Source organism: Sebastes umbrosus, chromosome 24, assembly GCF_015220745.1.
Source record: "Sebastes umbrosus isolate fSebUmb1 chromosome 24, fSebUmb1.pri, whole genome shotgun sequence".
NCBI lineage: Eukaryota > Metazoa > Chordata > Actinopteri > Perciformes > Sebastidae > Sebastes > Sebastes umbrosus.
In genome coordinates, this window is record NC_051292.1 from 9,348,769 (window position 1) to 9,363,151 (window position 14,383).

At 43.6% G+C, this 14,383-nt stretch overlaps 1 protein-coding gene across 1 annotated transcript; it reads right to left on the reverse strand.

The window, feature by feature from the left end:
• Window positions 1–8,654: 8,654 nt before the first annotated feature.
• LOC119483419 (nuclear pore complex-interacting protein family member B11-like) lies at window positions 8,655–10,612 on the reverse strand. The gene is made up of 3 exons (XM_037761510.1): window positions 10,513–10,612; window positions 10,247–10,355; window positions 8,655–10,019 (listed from the first exon to the last, which is right to left on the reverse strand). Exons 2-3 carry the CDS (start codon window positions 10,333–10,335, stop codon window positions 8,696–8,698), a joined length of 1,413 nt encoding a protein of 470 aa, XP_037617438.1. The 5' UTR covers window positions 10,336–10,355; window positions 10,513–10,612; the 3' UTR covers window positions 8,655–8,695.
• Between the last annotated feature and the right edge of the window lie 3,771 nt (window positions 10,613–14,383).

The window sequence follows — 14,383 nt, forward strand, 5'->3', positions numbered from 1 at the left end:
GACCTAATGATTTAAAGGACTATTCAAGTGTTCATACTGGGAAGTTGATTTACCTACAAAAAGTGAGTCTCTTTCCCAATATAAGTCTATGGGAAAAAGTATTTTTTGGTCCAATGGCATCACGTGACGGACTTTATAGTACCACCATTTGGCCGCTACGAAAATTGGCATCAGCGACCGGCGCTTTTCCTGGGGGCTTGGTTTATGATCAGCGCGTTGTTCGTTTGCTCCGAAACGCCAGGGGGAAACAAAATAGTCTGCGGATATACCAAGAAGTCAACGAATTTTACCGGAAGAGCGTAAATAAAACTATGTACAAAAGAGCAGCTTTCTCTGCTTTATTCTTTGGGAAGTCTGGTACCCGAAGCCTGATGTGTATATATAACTTTTGTTTTCCTTGCAGGGGAATTTAAATATTCCATGAAATCTTTTTTAGCTTTTGCGAAATAATCTTTCATATTCTTCTACTTTCCCCCAGTGTGCTTAGTTACAAAAAGTTCAGAGGTATAAACCCACCTTTACTGTGATACATTGTGTAAAAAAGAGCAGAAATTGATGCGTTTTTCGTAGCATTTTTGACATCCCTGCGATACTACCCACAAACTCCGTCTGAGACTTTGAGCCAAACTCTCACTTTTAATTGCAAAATGAAAACACACACACACACACACACACACACACACACACAAACTCATGTTCTCCCTCTCTTTCTCCGTCACATATAATACCATGTTGTCAGCCTGCTACACTTGGCCTCTAATCTCCACATGATGTCCCATTAGTCCGGACCTCTGGTGGCCCTCATTTAGGAGCTCCAACATCAAAGCTTTGAAGTGCCCGGCGTCTCAGCCACACACACACACACACACACACACACACACACACAGAAACACACACACTCATACAGTACACATGCAATTACCCTGCTTCTCTTTTATACAGCTTGCTGAGTCTCCCACACAAGGTTCCATTTATCCACATAAGCTTCCCTCACCTAAATGCAAACCCACTTAGCAAATACAGCACCGAGTTTCAGATCTAGAATGTGATACCTCTGACTCTTTGGGGTCTCCCGGACGCCAAGACAGCCAAAGTGGTCCACATTTATTCACGGGGGGGGTCTAATGGTGGCTGTTACAGTCGTGATTTGGAAGATTAATGAGAAGTTAATGTTGCTTATCTTGTACGCGCTCTTGTAAATGTGTTTTTCCCTCTCTGAAATAGACGTAACTTTTTAATTACAGCGACGTTTAACACAACTTTGATATGAAATGGAGCCTGTAGCTCAGGTAGCACATTATGAGCCGTACAAAGCAGAACGACACGTGTTGTCGCTGCACAGCGGCGAAGGCAGTGGCTGTTAGCACGCTCCGGTCCGTGACATAGCGGGCCAATTACCGCCTCTGAAAAAAAACACAGACTATCCCTAGTCCGCCGGAGGAGCGCGATGCCATCTGCTCGCAGGTTTGATTGATCCCGGCAGAACAGTCACGACCACATCACACGAATGAAAGCCGACAGGAAATTACCAAAGGAGCCAGATTGTCATTGTTCCATACCGCCTCTTGTTTTCACAACCAAATTATTCTTAATTTTTTTTTCCCTGCGAGTGTGTGTGCTACCCAAACGTTGTTTTTCGAGGTTTTTATCAGTCCGTAACGGCACACTGCGGGGGCCCTTTTCCTTTAGCCGTCAGATCAGAGAGTTCTTTTTGCCTCTGAAGCCGAGGCGGCCTTCAAAGAAAAAGCTCTGGCACCCTGTAAGTCGATAGGCCAGATTGAGGAGGGAGCCCATTTGAGGGTCGCGCCACAGGAAGTGACTGCAGCACACAGCTAATTAATCTGGGGATTATGTAATCAAGATGGAAGAGAGGGCAAACGGGCAGTCAGTCATCACAGTTAGGGAGGAAACTTTTCTAACTTAATCATTTCCTTTATATTACTACACTTCTCACTAGCAGCTTGGCTGCGTCAAGGCACATTGGTTTTTGTTAACCCTTAAAAATATCTCGCAATGCAGAATATTAATAAAACCAAATTCAAAAATCCTCCATATCCTCCTCCTAAAGCTTCAGTGACAGTCTGAAGAACCACCTGGAGACTAAACCTTCCATCTCTTTCAACAGCATCCAAAATGCTGTCACAAACTGCACACAGACATGCAGAGACGTACATGTTTCATGCACACACACACACACACACACACACACCAGCACGCACCCACATCCCAATGGTCTTACTGGGAAGGGGGCCCAGATAATCTTGTCGGGCCTGCCAGCGGTTCAAAGCACCTATATGGGTCAGAGTGGGGAGGGGGTGTGTGTTTGTGGAGGATGGAAAGGGGCTCTGTGGCAACTTGCCCGCCAATGACGACAGACCCAATGACAACAAATGCCAAAGTCTTGTATAAACACCAGGCAGACCATCACTTTGCTTCCTCCGTGACATTATCATCTCGCCGCCGCCAGAGGATACTGCCCCCGAAAACAAATACATGGAGGAAATGATTGGGATGAGAAGAGCTCCATTCAAACTAGGCCGCCTTCTTGTCATTGTGAAGCAGCACAGAGGAAATTAACTTGATAAAAAGATACTGAGGGTGATTTGCGGCAATTTTTGGGAGCACAACAACACCGACGCATGGACGCTACTCCCTCTAGACTGGAGCTAATACCTCATGCTGACTGCCTTCAGCATCGGATTTGATTTCCCACAAGCGTCTGACATTTTCTCCATCAACAGATCATATGGGGATCTGGAGCATTTTCCTCGTGACTGAACTTTTGTTGTGGACGCGCAACGTGACCAGCGTGACCTATGGGGTGGCGCCACCTGTTCGCTCCACTTGAGGCGGGTGTGTTTACAGTCACGCTCGCCCTATTTAGCACAAGAAACTTGTTATCAGGCATTGCGGGAGGCCCACTCGCAATGGGTCCTAACCATCTGTCTGGGGTGGTTGTGGTTGAGTTTGAGTGAAGGTGTTGCAGACATGCTTGAGAGACCAGTACAAGAACAGTGTGGAGCATTTAGGGGGATCTATTGGCAGGAAATGGAATATATTATTAAAAAGTATGTTTTCTTTAGTGTATAATCACCTGAAATTAAGAATCCTTGTGTTTTTGTTACCTTAGAATGAGCCGTTTATATCTACATATGAAGCGGGTCCTCTCCACGGAGTCCACCATGTTTCTTTTTGCTGGTTGCAATCTGCAACCACACCATTAGATGGTGCCAAATCCGACATACCGGCCCTTTAAGTAATTGCTTAATCAAAATCAATGTTGCAGAAAACAGAGATCTTTTTTATTCCATTCTGCTTCCTTGTCAATACCTGGCTCCTACATTACCCACAATGCAACTTCTGTCGCAGATTCAGGTGTGTTTAAAGTGGCTAATGAAATCTCGAGCCTCAAGCAGAGATGGGAAGCGGCTACAGACGTCTGGTAACAACCCAGTTGCCAGAAAGAATGTTGACACTGTACGTTTCTGATATGTTGAATGTCAACATTTCTGAAACAAAAATACATTTCATAAGCAGATTTGTTTCCTTGCGAGTGGGCTGCTGGTAACATTCAGTAGTACATCCCAACATCTGCAGACTTTTATGTGTAAAATTGGTGGAGATCCACTGTAATGTGGGACAGGAAGTCACATCACAACCTTTCCTAACGGCCTGTTCACATTTGATTATAGATTATGGTTATATCTCTTAAACATCCAGTCCACCCCATCAGCAATTACGTCTTTAAAATTGTATTTAGGTAGAAAGAGTGATCAGTGTGTTGGTGCTTTAAAGATTAAGGAAAAGTTTTAACACAATTCTAAAAACAGATCAGATAACTTCTTAATCAGTATGAACTCTTGAACCTGAGAGGAGAAAAAGATATAATTATATCTGCCAATCACAAGTGAAGTAAAGGAAAGCTGTTAGTGGAGCAATCATACTTGACAGGTTGTCAGGATTCTTCAACAAAACATCTTAAAAAACTTCTGTAATAATCTGTTCGATGCCGGCGCCGTAGACAATTCTTTACTCTGAATCTGTCAAATGATTTCTGCAGAGCCGAGTCGCCATGCCTGTTATTATTTGAACAAGCGTGTCGATAATAGAAACGAAAAACAAAGTTGTATTTCATGAAAAAGCGTTGATCAATTAACAATGACAAAAAAAGAGCATCGCGCTTTCAAGAATGCAGCTGGGGCAGATTTCAGAAAGAAGCAAATAAACAGCTGTGCTCATCATGATTCACTCGCGCTGTCATCGTTAAAGGGGAAGAAAGGAAATAAGAAATAGAAAATCGTCTGAATGCCTGAGTCGGCTGTGTGACGCTGACACCCCGGTTTAGTTTGTGGAGCAATTGAAATGGCCTTTTCTCATAACTTTCTGCTCAAATTAGGGCTCTTTCATTATGTATTCCATCGAGGAGATAATCAAATTCAATTGCACTTTGAGACCCATCTGTTCCAAAATAATTGACGATTCTACCCTTCAAAAAAAAACAACCTCCCGAGTCTCCTCGGCTCTGCACATAAATCTCCTCATCTGAATCAAATTAGCTCCACGAGTAACGTGCGTTTATGAAGCGGTCGCCACATTTCCCCTTTGATGGAGTCGGACACTGCAGAGTGATGTCAGCAGGAATGCAGCAGTAAATGAAGAGGTGCATTGCAAAAGCATGGAGCGTTATTTTACCCTTAAAAGGCACTAATAAATGCTTTTAACCCCCGGAGACCCACGATCCCAACCGACTTTACTCTCTTTCAGAGGCTGTAGCAGGTTCAGTTTTAGAGCCAGAGTGAAGCTACAGATATGATATGAAACTAGAAAACCTGACCATGTCATACTAGCGACCCTTGACCTCTGACCTCAAGATATGTGAATGAAAATGGGTTCTATGGGTACCCACGAGTCTCCCCTTTACAGACATGCCCACTTTATGATAATCACATGCAGTTTGGGGTTATTTCCGCCTATTCTAAAATGAATATTTCTGCATACTGGGGTCCCTAAACAGTCTTGAATTACATAAATTGGGTATCACTGTGAAGCTGAGACTCTTGTGGATCCAATGAGCCCAACTGTATTCATGTGTGATGATGTCAGTCCCCATAGTAGTCATTTCAATGTAGTGAGACCATTTTTTGAGACATGACCTCACTGTATAAAATGAGCTGTGGTGACCTCTAGGATAATCACAGCCTCATGAAACTTTACGGCCACAAACTAGAGACCTAGAGCATTCAGAGGATGGATGGCGTTACTAGGTAGATTGACAATAAGGGGGTTTCTGAGCAGTTTCCAGAACAGAAGCGCTCGCCATCGAATCGCCGAAAAATGCAATTCTTGCAGAAAACCTCCAAATGTGAAAAGTTTTTGAAACCAAATCACAGCATGGCTTTTTCTATGGTGTTCCTCAAGGTCTTGGTGTCTTAATGTGGTATTTTGATAGTTTTTATCAATTCTCAAGTGGTAAAAAATTGCTAAATTTAGCACCAAATCTCTGTAACAAATGGTTTCAACCCAAAAATTGCTGCAAGAACTTATGAGACATACTAGAGCATGAGAAACGTTCTAAACACTTATTACTGCATCTTAAATTAATCCTCAGGTTCCCAGCTTTCAGATGATGTACACCACTTCTATGTGACATCTACTGCTGACCTGCTATCTCCCCCTAAAGACCCCCAGTACCTCCCTAAAAAAGACAAAAACGGGTCTATTGTGGGTTTAAGTGAAGATGTAATAATACATTTAAATAGTAGACACATTTCTTTATACACAACGCTGATTTCCATTGTGGCGTGACAATTGTAGCTGTCTGCCTTGTTTTGTTGTTTCCCTTTCTACTCTGTTTTCATGATTTGATCATAAGCAGTGTATACGCCGCGTGGAGAAGTGTTGTGGCAGAGGCAGATTATGAGGCCTGTGTGGATGCGAAGCCTCAAGAGGAGAGATCTCTGTGTTTGGTTAATGTGGGATGGAGCTCTGTGCTCTGTGTATATCCTCAATCCTCTGAGTGGGTTGCTGTTGATGGTACGGGGTTATATTTTATGCCTTGTAGGAGGCAGAAATAGCGTGTGTGTGTGTGTGTGTGTGCGACAGTAATGTGGTGACATCCTTCTCGCTGTGATAGTTCTGTACCATGGCGCTCTGAGTAACTGCACCCAGGAGAAAGTGGATTTACAGCCTCATTCAACTGTGCTGAGCTCCAGTTAAACATCATTCAAACCGCCAACTTAGCAATCCCTCTCTCTTTTTTTCTCTATCTCACCACACACACACATACAAACACCCTTCTTCATAACAGACACTCGCTGAAGGACGAGATTCATGGGGCATTTGCAGTAAGTGTTTTGGAGATTTATCTCGGCGCACTCCTTTCATTTTTCCCTTCCACTTCTTGTGTTGCTTTTCAACCCGAACAATTACATCGCAGAGGTGAATCTCACAGTCGCATGAAGCTCGAAGCCGCCGAGCTTTTGGCGAGGAAATATTCATAAAAGTGATTCAGAGAGAGAGAAGGCAGTAAAACGGAGAAAACACACACAAACGAAACAATCGTTCTGCATATAAGCAAACAGAGCAGGGAGGAAAGGGGCCGGCTCAATTTGCTTATCAGTCCCTCTCAAGCTACAGTTCGAGGCCCTTGGAGACATAACAGCACCAGGCCACTGGGGCACACAAGCGGGGAGTCGAGTAAACACATCGTAGTAGAATAAGCAAGCTGCACAAAAGGCCTTCCTCCCGTGACCAAGGCCACACACAAAGATGCTGCAGTTTCCATATATATACACTAGAAAAGAACAACAATCCACTGACAAATACGGCTGAAAATATCAAATCAATATCCCGTTTTTGAAACTGTTTGGACTCGGCGTCATCGTGGGATTATTTGTAACAGTAATAACCCCTCAGAGGATGGAACCAGGGGAGCGTGCACACCTGGCCTCTCCTCTGAACACACACAGGGAGGGAAAACAAGACTACATGGACGGATGTGTTTTTCTTGCATGCGTGGGCCTGCTTGTTTTATGATGTGCACGCTCAGGTTTAGTCCCCATGTGTCCTCCCACCCCGTGCGTTTTTTTTGGTTCACCTTAAAGTTGTTATGGAAACAGGAGCAGCATTAGCATGGGATATTGTACGTTAGAGCATGGCGGGTCAACTCTCTCTCGGCACCTTGCCAAAAAAGTCCTTCTGTACTCGGGCGCTTCTGTATTGAGTGCCTCCCAGATTTATATAGAAGTGAAAAACACAAAAGGGTTTTGCAAAATTATGCGCATATAAATTTCTGCACTGCTGTTCACCTGTATTTTCCAGCCATTTGTGTCCAAAATGTGATTTTTCAGAGAGAATGTGAGCCTCCCTGCTGCACAGGCGTGTCCCCCGCTGAGTGTGACACTGTGTGAAAATGTTGCCACTCAAAAACAGCTCCCGTAACTCATGAATATGATATTTTTCTGCATTACTGTGTCTCCTTCCTTCCCACCAATCGGCCTGCTGACAACGTCTGGTGCTGTAAAGGTATAGCCTTTGACACAAAACAACCACTGGCACTGCGACGTGTCCGAGAGCATCGGTTCTTCATCAGCAAGAAGATGCTCCCAGTATTCCCACGACCCCCAGCCAAATAAATAACCCGCCTCCGCTTGACACCAGTGAGTCCTTGTCTCCAGATGCTCTGCCTGCCTTGCATCTACCCAGAAGGCCTCCTCCTCCTCCTCCACCTCCCCTCCCATAAACACACTACTAAAGCCTTGAGGAGAGCAACGCTACCTGCATACAATCAGCACATACTGTACACACACACGCACAGCCGTGATGGATGGCCTTCCGCTCTCGGTAATGCACAAAAGCATTATCCGTCACCCTCCAGCCCAGAGGAAAGAGATGCTCTTTTAAAATTGACACTCTGCTCCGTGACAGCGTCCCCGGCAAGACGGCCCGGCTGCCGAGCCACTCATGCAGGAAGGTGCCCCCTCCTCCTCCTCCTTCCTAATCTGTCTTGGGGTGGGGGGGATCATAGAAGCACTTCCAGTTCATTTAATACTTCTCACTTCATACTCCATTATTCAAAGTTGTTAAATCACAGTAAAGTGTGCATTTGTGCCTCATGGCATGTTGGGAATACTGTAAGTGTTGATGATGTGAAACCCGACCAGCGTTAAATCCTGGACTAGATAAAAGGGCAATCCAGGATAGAGAAATGTGCCAGAGTGCTTTGGATTATTTACATATTTCTTGTTGCTATGTCATACATCATACATATTTGCATTCACTGTTTTTATGCTCAGTTATTTTTGCACATGCTGCATATTTTGCAACGTTACCATGCTTTTATGCATTTCATGCACGTGTGTTTCAGCAAAATATGTTGTGTTATGTCCCGTATAGTGTGTCTGTCTGCTCTCGTTTCCTTGTTTCAAGAAGCCACGATCCAATCAGTGGCACCTGGCAAAGCAATAAAGTGCTCCTCCTCCATCTCCCTCTCAGCCGGCACACTGCAGGAGCACCGTGTCCTCGTGATTCTACCTTCTGACCCAGGTTTGTTCCATATATTAGGCTTGAATGATGCAGAATTTAAACTGTTTTTCTCATGTGCTACTGGTGCTACTAACTTAATTTACCTTACACCATTAACATAACTGATTAAATATGACACAAAAAATGTATTTGGTTACTTTTCATTTACAAATCATATGTCATCATCCAGACAAGGAAAAGCGACAATAGATAAATCGAGGTATTTCTGCTCTGCAAGGCGTGGATAGCTTGGAGGCAGAGGGTGACGTAGGGGCATCAAATCAGGCTCTTCATCATCAAGAGAAGGAAACCTGATGTTTTTCAAATCTGGGTACTTCTTCTTATAACTCATGTGAAGCACAGCATCACCATATGGACAACTTGGCGGCAGTGGAACCTCTTGAAGCGACAGGTTGGGACGCTTTGGATCGTCATCCAGACAAGGAAACACAATGTTTTTCAAATCTGGGTACTTCTTCTCATTAGTGTCCGACACATCATCAGCAGGAGGAAGAGGAGGACTTGGAGGCAGTGGAATCTCATGAGGCGACAGGTTGGGACACTTTGGATCATCATCCAGAGGAGGAAACTTGGACATCAAACAGGCCATCTCATCATCCAGAGAAGGAAACCCAATGTCAGATAGGTTCTTCACATGAGTGTCTTCTATGTCCAACACATTCTCGGGAGGAGGAGGGCTTGGAGGCAGTGGAATTTCATGAGGCAACAGGTTGGGATGCTTTGGATCAGTGTCGCCATCCAGAGGCGGAAATCCAGTGTTTTTTAAATCAGGGTACTTCTTCAAATCAGTGTCGAACACATCGTCAGCAGGAGGAGGACTTGGAGATAGTGGAACCTGGTGAGGCAACAGGTTTGGACGCTTTGGATCGTCATCCAGAGGAGGAATCCCAGTGTTTTTCGAATCCGGGTACTTCTTCTCATCAACGTCCAACACATCGTCAGCATGAGGAAGAGGACTTGGAGGCAGTGGAATCTCAGCTAGCCAGCTGAGGGGCATCAAATTAGGCACTTCATCATCCAGAGAAGGAAACCATGTGTCAGAAAAATCTGGGTACTTCGTCTGGTGAAAGTGTCTCACATGACGTGCAGCGTCAGCAGGTGGAGGACTCGGAGGCAGTGGAACATCACAAGCCATTAGAAGCCGGGACATCAGACAGGCCGCTTCATCATCCGAAGAAGGAAACCCAGAGTTTTTCTTCTCATGAGCATCTCCCATGTGAAACACATCCTCAGCAGGAGGAAGAAGAGGAATCTGAGGCAGTGGAACCTCAGGAGGCAACAGGTTGCGACGCTTTGGATCGTCATCCAGAGAACGAAACCCAGTGGTTTTCAAAATATTCTCCAGAGCGTCTCCCATGTGAAACACAGCGTCAGCAGGTGGAGGACTCGGAGGCCGTGGAACCTTCTCAGCAAATAAGTATACGCAGGGGGAGTATTTCATTGCAGGAGGTGGTTTAGTGGCTGCCTCTTGAAAGCTGCACAAAACAGGGTCAGCAGTTGATTTTGGCATCATACAATGCAAACAGATAACAAAGGATGCTTTATTAGACAGACTAGTCAATATATTTTAATTTTTATAAGTTATAATGATAGTTTCTTTGATATTTTCAGGTTGAAACATTGGTTGCTGCACCTTATTAAAAGCTGTTAGTATATAACCATCCAGTTCTAGATCTTATTTGAAGTGTAATGCAAGACTCACCTGTTAGTTTCATCACAAGGAGCTGCTGCACTACAGTGCATTTTACTGGCGTGATCCATTTTCAGGCATCGGCCAGACCAAAGATCCATGGTGGATTTGGTTTAACAGTCTGTATAATATCACAGAAAAGTAACACAGTTTTAAGCCTACCATTCAAAACTGCAATGTTAACACAACATGTGTTTATATGAAATACCCATGATGCTTATTAGATATCAATAAAGTTGTTTTGGCAATCTTTGAATGAAAGATCCATAAAGCCTTACTTCAGTAACGTTTTCCAATCTCCAATATCTCCTTTGAGGTTTTCAGTAAACTTCATGAGAGAGCTGATGGAATTCTTTGGTTTTGTGTTTTTATTCAAAGTTCAAAAATACAGTAAAATGCAACTTAATGTTCTAAACCGAATAGTTCATCTAAGCTCGTTGTTTAAGAACTGCATTCAGCCTGCTAAAGTGATGTTTTTACAGATTAGTATATGCAAAATTTAAAATTAGATATTAATATGCATGTTGAGGAGCAAAGCCAGAACAATTCCTGTCTAATTCTAGCTGGGAAGATGATGTTGTTGCATCCCTTATAATTATTTATTCCACCTGAAACTCTATTATTACATCAGGGCTGTCAAAGTTAACATGTTAACACAAATTCATTTTAACGGCACTAATTTCTTTAACGCATTAACACAACTTGTGATTTTTAGGTTGTAGCGGGCTCCGTTTTAAAGCTAGAGTGAAGATACTGGCATCATATGAAACTACAAAACTTAAGGAATGTCATACTAGGAAGGAGGCTAAATAACGCTCCAAACTTGCGCTAAACTTTGGCGAGGAAAAAACTGGCATGGCTATTTTCAAAGGGGTCTCTTGACCTCTGACATCAAGATACGTGAATGTAAATGGGTTCTATGGGTACCCACGAGTCTCCCCTTTACAGACATGCCCACTTTATGATAATCACATGCAGATTGGGGGCAAGTCATAGTCAAGTCAGCCCACTGACACACTGACAGCTGTTGTTGCCTGTTGGGCTGCAGTTTGCCATGTTATGATTTGAGCATATTGTTTTATGCTAAATGCAGTACCTGTGAGGGTTTCTGGACAATATCTGTCATTGTTTTGTGTTCTTAATTGATTTCCAATAATAAATATATACATACATTTGCATAAAGCAGCATATTTGCCCTCTCCCATGTTGATAAGAGTATTAAATACTTGAGAAATCTCCCTTTAAGGTACATTTTGCACACATAAAAAATGTGTGATTAATTTGCAATATATATATTTACCCAACAAGCATTTTTATTTACCCATATCCCACTCACTGAGGAGGATGAGGATGCAGTTTAGTGGTCGTGTTAAAGCCACTGCAGCCCGCTGTAGGGGTTGAGGATTTGGCAGGAGTTGCATCAAAGTACCTGAAGGTCAAACGCATCAACCTCACGACATTTGCAGCAGGCCATTGGAGGGCGTGAGGAGCTGGATTGCCTCATCAAAGACTCCATCACTGGTGGTGGTGGTGTCAACCTCCACATCCACAAATCTGTGACTGTAGGAAGGCGGGCAACAGGAGACTGTTTAACCTCAAATGGCTCAATGTCTGTAGATTAGTGCTTATTCTTCAGTGGCTTTAATAATAATAATACTTTTATATTAAAAGTGTCATTGTACGGTAAAGTATTGTGCAGTAGCACACGTCTGAGGGCATAAAATACCCACTTTTATTCTGCTTATCAGCATATCCCTCCTCTCACGGAGCCACGTGTTGTGCTGCTATGATGTGAGGCTGCCCCTAGTGGTCAAAGCGCAATATTTGAAAGATGATTTTGGAGAGGTTTGCCATGAAAATGCTTAAAGTAACTAGAGGTTGCAGCTCAAAAGGGCAAATCCACATACTGTGCAAGGTGTTTCCATGTGTGTGTGTGGTGTACAGGAGAGAGGTGCTGCTAGTTTTCCAGTCCATTGTGCCTGAAGTGTGTAGATAGGTTAGTTTGGGGCTCTGCGTTTTCTCTAACAATACCTCTCTGCCTCAGCCTATCTGCCTCTGTATCTGTGACAGATTCGCCCACACACTGACGCACTGGGGCGTCAATCTGGTTCCTCTAGCCTGCGTTATCTTGTACATACACACACACACTTCTCTCCTCTCTGTCTTTCTTCACACCACTTCTACCTCTCTCATCGTCTGGCGTCCGAGCCCCTGTACGTAGAGGACCACTGTGGCGAGGGGCGCAGTTCGGCAGCAGTGGAGGTAGCCCCTTTTGTGTTTATCAAGAGCAGTCTGACAGGAGATCTTATCCCCCTGTATGTGCTGCTCAGCAGGAGAAGGTGGCTGAACTACTCTCAGTGGGCTGCCGGGGTCGGACAGTTCGAGCTCAAACTCAGAGATACAATGTCAGGCTCAGTAGGCCAAGTGTAAAAAGCTCTTTTAAGCTGGAGGTCATCGACCCTCATGTGCTGAGAAGCTGGTCACCCGTTTAAAGGCTTTGGTTTGTAAAGTATCAAAAAATAGGAGCATCCCATTCTTAGAAAATCTGTCGAGTGTGCCTCAACTCAGCACGACGACTGACGGTGGTCCATTCACTCACGTACCTCACAATCACCCGATTTGACTGTTATCAGGCCATTAAATAGGCGTTATCAGTCGCTATAAGCACCGTCGATGAGGTTCAATAGGGGCCTACTACACCTACTACATTGTAAAAGTGAAACTTAAAAGCAACACGTTCTAACATGTTGTTAAACCGAATGTAACGTCACATTTTGAAAACAGACAAAATGGCTTATTTAGGTTTAGGCAACAAAACTACAACTTCTTTAGATTTAAGCTATAAAACTACAATTTCTTTAGGTTTAGGCAACAAAACTACAACTTCTTTAGATTTAAGCTATAAAACTACAATTTCTTTAGGTTTAGGCAACAAAACTACAACTTCTTTAGATTTAAGCAATAAAACTACAACTTATTTAGGTTTAGGCAACAAAACTACAACTTCTTTAGATTTAAGCAATAAAACTACAACTTCTTTAAGTTTAGGCAAAAAAAACCACTAAGTTAAGTTTAGGGAAAAACATTGTGATTTGGGTTAAAATGCGAATTCCAGTCTCCTGGGTGAAAACCCTGTGTTTTGTGTCCCATCCATCAGCCCTGTCCTTTACCTTTGGAGTTTTAGGCTGTCTATACTACAGCGCCTGACTTCTGCTTCTGCTCCTGTCATGATTACTACGTTCACTAGAGATCACCGTCATGTTCTTTTATACCTTCTTTTGGTGATCTACCATGTGAATAGATGATAAAACCTACTGGGTGTAGTTGGCCCCTATTGATCCACGTCTATGGGGCTTATAGCAACTGATAAAGCCTATTTAATAGCCTGACAACAGTCTAATCAGCTGTCACAATGATGAAACCGGTTGAAAACTTCATGAATGGAGAATTCCCCCTGCAGACAGCCGTCAGCATACAGGTCAGAGGAAGAGTCTAGACCAGATGTCTGAACCAAGAACTTGGCGCAGACAGGAAATTCAGTATGTGATTTTTAACTGTGGGTTGGTTCTGGCAGATAAGCTTGGAAAACAGACATTCAGTAGTAGTGAGGGTGAAGCTGTTGCATGAATACAGATGTTCGACACATGCCTGACTGTGATGTAGCATCATACTTTCAAATATCTAAAGATTGTGTGGTAGTCGATCTACCACACAATAGATCACGGCTGATTTGTGAGTATTAAAGGTAGCAAAGGTCATCTGCCAGTGAGCTAGTGGTAAGAGCTGTATTCACCAAAACCTAATCCTTCAGCGAACACTACATTCAGCAGAACCGAAAGCTTTATTGATCGCCCTTAGTACTAATGAGATTGGACGTAGCATTCCTAACACCGCCAGTATCCTTTCCTCACTAAATCAAGGGATTAGATTGGCATACACATCCGTCTTATCCCCGCCTGTTACCATCCATATGTGTCAGGCGGCTTCAAGCGGACAAAGAGGCATAAATGAGAATGAGAGAAAAGGTGCGATTGAATACAAGAAAAGACACACCTAAAGGACTTATAGGGTCTCCAGCTGAGTCTGTATGCGGAGGTGGAGACGCCCACAAAAGGGGAGAGAGATGAGGGTTGTGATGGGCAGGCCATC

Bases quoted from the DNA above. Each gene is read 5' to 3' on its own strand.
- LOC119483419 (XM_037761510.1), bottom strand. From the start codon at position 10,335: ATGGATCTTTGGTCTGGCCGATGCCTGAAAATGGATCACGCCAGTAAA. The intron at 10,020-10,246 runs GTGAGTCTTGCA...TGTTTTGTGCAG, and splicing joins CCTTGTGATGAAACTAACAG to CTTTCAAGAGGCAGCCACTA.